The following is a 6713-nucleotide window of genomic DNA, read 5'->3' on the forward strand; positions in this document are numbered from 1 at the left end:
TTGATCACTGCAAGAATCAATTGCCATTTCAACTAGTTCCCCGTTGAATTTTCCGTATATTTTATGCAACTCTACAAACTGGTAATTTTTTTTCATTATTATGGGTCATGGCCCAGAATTTCGTTTTATGCAGTTTTTGACTGCAGTTTCAAAATTGCTTGCTTACTGGCAAAATTGCTCTTTACTGGGGCAGTTTCTTTCAAAATTGCTTGTAGTACCACAGTTAAATCAAGTTATTTCTCTTCGATTGTTCTGAAACGCATTTTTTTACTCTGTGTTATAGTGTATATTTCCATTATACTCTTCATATTAACATCTCTGTGTCCGCAACTTCCTCTCTTATTTCAGCCCACCTTTTCACTAATTCCGCCATTTCTTCGCTTGTTTTCGGGTTCTTTTCTTTCAAATATATTTTCAATTCTCGGTGGGTATTTTCTAAAAATTATCCCATTACTGTTTTTTTCTATCACTTTCGTCATCTTTTCTTTTATCTCCTCTGGGTTTTCTAATATTCTATAATTTTCCTTTATTTACCTTTATTCTCTGTAAGTTTTGTTGTCTCGTTTTTTTCCTTCTAAAACTTCCTTGAAAGTGCTGGGGGAGAGTTGAAACTTTTCAAAAATGGCTTGTTTTAATCTTTCAAAATCTCCTGAGTAGTGAATCAGTAATGCCTTAAAGGTAGTTTGTGCTTCGTACTTAAGGCAGGGCTGGATTAATGTCACCCAATTTTCTCTCGGCCATCCACTTAGTTCCGCATTTTTTTTATAAAGTTATAGAGGTACAAATATACGTCTTGATTTGTTTTCATTGGTTGAACGTATATTGCCTGCATTAAATATACTGTAGACGATCTTTGAGGCTCTTGGGAATTCCTCCCTGCGATTATTTTCATTAGTTGTCTTCTTTCCTCTCTATGTGCCTCCTCCTTTTTCTTGGCTACTCTATTTCTTAATCTTTGTTCTCTATCTTCCTCCTCCTTTCGTTCTCTGGCTATTGTTTTATCCTCTTCTTTCTGCTCTCTGGCTATTCTAATATTCTCCTCTGTTTACTCTCTAGCAATTCTAATATTCTCCTCTTTCTACTCTCTAGATATTCTCTCTTTCTTTCTTTCTTTTCTATCTTTCTCTCTTTATTTCCTATCTTCCTTCTCTTTTCGTTCTCTGGCTTTTCTTTCTTTCTCTTTTTATTTTTATGCTTTATCTTTTTCTTTTCTATCTTCCTTTTCTTTTCGTTCTGTGGCTATTCTTTCACTATCCATGACATTTAACAGACATTGTGTCATATCTACATGAGTAATTTCTCTTTACTCCCTGCTAGATTTCGATTTCATACTGCTCCTACTACTCCTGCTGTTGGGCCTACTTTGGTTCTCTCTGTTGTTATATTCTCTGAATTCATTTATTGAGTCTGTTCGTTCCCTATCGTCATTTTCTCTTACCCACAACTCCCCTTCATTTTGCATACCATCTGGAGGTTGAGCTGGTTTTGTTTTCCTCGTATTTTCATATAAAGATTCTTCCTCGTGTTTTACCCGCCTCTATTTAAATTTCTTGTTCTCTCATATTACTGGGTGTGCTCCTTCCCAATTGTATTCTCTGTATTTCTATATCTATTTCTTTATCTGGGTCTTCCTTATCTGGGAGTAACTGCTTTTGAGTCTGCAACCTACTCTTTTCTCCCTCTATTTTGTAATGAAGATTATCGTAATTTTGAGTTTCTTGGGAAGATTCCCCCTTTGTACGAGTCATAAATGTATATTTCAGCCCCTGAAAGATATTCGGCTCCACCTGATGTTGAATTCCCTAGGGTATTTCTAGCTGGAGTCTTGTATAAATGTGAATCTGAAAACAATTTTCTCTGGCTCACCGCGGTAGCTTTCTTCAAATTCATATATAATTCCGTTAATTCTTGTTTTGTCTCTACCTTGTGTTCATCTTGCTTCTGCCTGACATTATTTCGAAATTCAACAACCCACTATTATTTCAACTCAGATGAAAGTTCCTTTTCGAAAGGCCCGATTAGCTTCCAGTTTTATCTTGTGATAAATTGTTACTTCTCAATTAGCCGAGTTAGTTGCGAAAAAAGGGGCAGTTTTATAAAAGTTGCATTCTATGCAAAAAAATTTGAATTTTAGCGTGTAATGGTTACATAAATGCAGCCTATTTATGTGCTGCAAGTAATTTTCTTCCAGACTGCCCAATTTATTTTACATATTACTCATAAAAATTTGCTGCTTATAAAAAGAGACGCCATTCAGATCATTTCTTTGGGGACCATTAATGTCTGGAAAAACACCGCTTTTAACGAAAATAATACAAAATTGTGATAAGATATTCATAGAAAATCCAAAAAAATCTGTTATTGCTATATTGTGTGACAAGAGTCCTAAGATAAAATAAAGATTATTGCACATAAAATAGAAGATTATTGCATAACATAAAATTTATACGAGGACTTGACGTGTTTAATATTATTGCGCCAAACTCGTGGCTGATTATTGATGATTTAGCTGAATCTATTGAAGAATGGTCTCAGGATATGTTACAATTATTCAACGTCTGCTTTTATCATGAAAAAATTTCCGTAAATGTTGTTCTCCATAATCTCTTTCATCGGAGAAAATGTGTGAGAACACTTGCATTGAATTGTACTTACTTCAACATCTGTAGGGTTGTTCACGATTCAACTTCTTTTATAACTTTAAACAAACAAATATATCCAGGCAAACAAAAATTTTTGCTTTCGTCATACAATCGAGCTACTATTAAGCCTTTTGTATATATTTTATTTGATCTTAATCAAAACACGCCCGAAGAGTTACGCGTAGTCACAAATATTTTTTATAATGAAATTATCGTATATCTACCCGTAAATAAAAAAAGGTAATTAGTCACCATCATAACGGTGAAAAAGGCACATGAAAATAGGCATTTATTTTCGATCTTAGATAATTCAAAACCACAGCTTAGGAGAGCTATACTCAAATATGGTATTGACAATGAACTCGCTAATCTCTTATTTGAACTTGGTTTAAATTTAACTGAAGGCAATGTTCAACTGTCAGAAGGTGTTAGGGAACAACAAAGCAACATAGATTTCTTGTTCGTACCCCTGCTTGCAAAATGAAAGGAAAATATTTTAAAAGAAAACGGCTTGTTCAAGCGGGTGATAGTTTCTATTAATTGTTACTACCAATAATCGCAGGACTTGTAAACACTATCCTTTAGAAATGGCTAAACCTTCAAAATTGACGCCAATTGAACTCTTACTTTCACTAAAAGAGCACTTTGAAGATAATTTTGACAAATTTATTAACAATAAAACAATTGCCGGTCACAAAAATTAATTTTTCTTCAAAATGCCCTTTGACGTGTCGACAAACAAAACTTTATCTTGAAAGACCGCTCAAAAACGATTCCACTTTGCGCAAAAAATCTAAATAAAAACCCTAGAAAATGACTAGAAGAAAAAATATGACTAAAAAGTACACTGCTGAGCTGGAGACTGACTGTAGAGACAGAAAAAACGACCTCCTTCCCACCAACTATTGAGCTTTCCCCAGACCTAGACGCCGTATGCAATCTACACATACGGGTCTATCTGAAGCAAATTATAATCACCTACGGAACAAGTACTGACAAATTCTATCCTCTCCACACAAAAAAGTGACCCTTTGTATACCTATGTGAACCTGGGAACTAAAAACCGTAGTTACACAATTCATCCCGTTCACTCGTCGCCTGAATCACCCTATAGCATAATTTTTGGCCGGAGCAAAGTACTTTGGCTCGGAGTGATTAAGTAGTACAACATTTTGCGTCTAGTGGCGCTGAGGTACGCAGGGTAACTTTCGGAGGGTTTTGTCAGTACTTGTTCCGTAGGTGATTATACTTTGATCTGAAGTAAGGTAGTGACTGTGTTGCAGTACTCTCACACCGTCCGCGCGCACATAGACTTAATCCAATATGGCTCTAATGGTATTTTCTCTACTCAAACTGTGTAACTTTTGTATTTTAAAGAGCAAATCACTATTACTTTTGCTCTTGGAACTAAATTACTCTCTACACAGTTCCTATAGACACTCATATTGAAAATTTTCTTTACATAGTGTGTATCCTCATTGTGTGTTTGAAAATAATAAAAATTCTGACCTGAAAGCACACTTTTGGATATCAAGTCACTTCCCGTCTCAGATTTCAAAAATAGCAATGTTTTCATAATACACTTGAACTTGCCCCTTCTTTGGCCATTGGAGCTCATACACATTGCAGTAAAATTCAAACATGAGTGTTTTGATATTTCCCAAATGGCACTGACAGTGACAAAGGTTTTATAATATCCTTCTTTTCTTCTATGTAAAAGGGCCATATTGGAGTCTATGATCGTGAACGATGTGAAATTCAGATCGGCACTGATTCAGACACATTCTTTTGGGTCAGTTACAACGTCACAATGACTCCTATTGTGCACAATTTGCACAGCTTACCAAAGGCCAAATTTAGAATGAGTTTAAAAATCTCTTTTCAATCTTTTTTGCCTTAGATCGCTTACTGACAACTGTCTTAATAAACGTCTTCATGCATGGATTCTCATCAAACTGGAGGGCTATTTGAATCTTTGTGACACAGAAACCGTTGGCCAGTATCTACCGCAAAAAAATGTGATGTACAACAATATTATGTTTCGGATCTAGTTCGGCAATCAGATTTTCTTTGAAGGTGTCCAGTACATATCCCTATCCTCTACGGAAGATAAAATTATAGGGACTCAATGAATCCCTAGGCAACAGTCTATTTATACACGGGAAAACAAAGTCCGTTGCTTTAGTCATGAATTTTACTGGCATTTCACCATTAAATTGGACAAAGCATCCTTATGGTCCATTCTCCTCATTAGTTTAAATGTTGGGGACATTTAAAGCAGAAATATCATCCAGACATTTATAATTTCCACACGGCAGAGAGAAGTAAGACATTGCCGACGGTTAAAGAGAATTCATATCCAAGAAAACAACGTTCGACTTTTCACCGGTGCTTTGTCTAGTCGGATGGGTTTCCAGGATACGATCCGCGTGAAAAGCATACCCTCCCCCCATGGACTTCTCAACAAACAAGTGGTGATCCACGTCGGTAATCAGACTTACTTTTGTATCACCGATTTTAAGAATTAAATCTATCGCCAGATGAGGAGTTGAAAAATAATAACCCAAATTTCTGAAAAAAAATTTAAATTTCCATTAAGATCGAAAAACTCAATCTCCGTATTGCTTAGGTGGCAGAGCTTTCGAAGGCCCCGCAGCTTGACTGGCATGGGACTTGGGGGCGAAGAAGCAGTATCAGGGTTTTGCAAGAGGAGCGTAGAAAGTCCTGGAGATTCATTGGCATGGGGCTTGAGGGTCGAAGGGGGTACATCTTTGCCTTTTGTGACATACCTATAACATCTGGCAATTTCACGATGGGGCTTGGAATGTACAGGAGTGACCATGCTCTCAATGCTATTTTATACCCTCACCCTCTTTTGCTACGGGGAGGTCAGAATTTTTATTAAAAAGAAACAAAAGTTTAGTTTTTCATGAAGAAAAAATACATCTTACGAAAATTAGCCTCAAGAGATAGCCCCATTGCCCCCACCTTAACAGCGTGCCCACGCAAGGGAAAAATTTCGTTATGATACGGGACTGTGGAGGGTAAGAGATGTGCAACTCCTTTGCTTTAGGTGTAATTTAATAGCAATTGTCCTTAAGCATATCATTAAAATTCTTCTAGTAAATGTTTTTCCAAATAGCTTGAGCCTCATTTCAACAGGTTCCCACTTAAATTTAGCTCATTGCACCCCACCCCTTCTATATCAATGCTAGAAACCTTTGTATTTACGCCCCCTCCGTGAGGATAAGATTTTTTCAAAGAAAGATATAGAATTCAACTAAGCAAAAATAAAATCACATAATATAGGTAAGTAGAGGTAAGTTAAGTAGTGAATACGGGAAAAAATGGAATATTTTGACAGAAAAATTTGTTCTAAATGAGTATCATATACCCTAAGAATATTTTTTCCACGATTAAATTTTGCTTTTATTCTCACTATAATTAACAATAGTACAAAGAAAATAGTCTATTCTTCACACTTCAGTAGCAAATGTTTTATGCAAGGGAGTTTAAATTTAATAGAAGAACACCCTGAAAAAGAGAGTAAATTCGAGCTTAATAGGGAGCGCATAATCGAAAAACATGGCTTCAAAATAGGTTCCAAGGACAAGTATATAGATCCGTCTTCTTTCCTTAACCTAAGCCCTTTTCAACACAGCAAAAAGTACCTAAACTAATTTTTTTTCTGGAGAGTTAAGGTACTCTTTTTATAAGCAGCAAATTTTTATGAGTAATATGTAAAATAAATTGGGCAGCCTGGAAGAAAATTACCTACAGCCTATAAATAGGCTACATTTATGTAACCATTACACGCTAAAATTTATTTTTTTTGCATAGAATGCAGCTTTTATAAAACTGCCCCTTTTTCGCAACTAACTCGGCTAATTGAGAAGTAACAATTTTTCACGAGATAAAACTGGAAGCTAATCGGGCCTTTCGAGAATGAACTTTCATCTGAGTTGACATAATAGTGGGTTGTTGAATTTCGAAATAATGTCAGGCAGAAGCGAGATTAACACAAGGTAGGGAAAAAAACAGAATTAACGGAATTGTATATGAATTTGAAAA

The 6713-nt window shown here is 35.7% G+C and overlaps 1 protein-coding gene across 1 annotated transcript in view; it reads right to left on the reverse strand.

The window, feature by feature from the left end:
• cu (NADP/NADPH phosphatase nocturnin) overlaps positions 1–4254 on the reverse strand; it is a 153394-nt gene extending 149140 nt beyond the window's left edge. The window contains exon 1 of the mRNA XM_089105534.1: positions 4152–4254. Coding sequence (XP_088961660.1) covers positions 4152–4218 — 67 coding nt within the window. The 5' untranslated portion in view covers positions 4219–4254. The remainder of the gene's footprint in view (positions 1–4151) is intronic.
• Positions 4255–6713: the final 2459 nt, after the last annotated feature.

The sequence above is a fragment of the Artemia sp. Qi Xiang Cuo genome, chromosome 19 (genome assembly GCF_049724085.1).
Source record: "Artemia sp. Qi Xiang Cuo chromosome 19, ASM4972408v1, whole genome shotgun sequence".
Lineage (NCBI taxonomy): Eukaryota > Metazoa > Arthropoda > Branchiopoda > Anostraca > Artemiidae > Artemia > Artemia sp. Qi Xiang Cuo.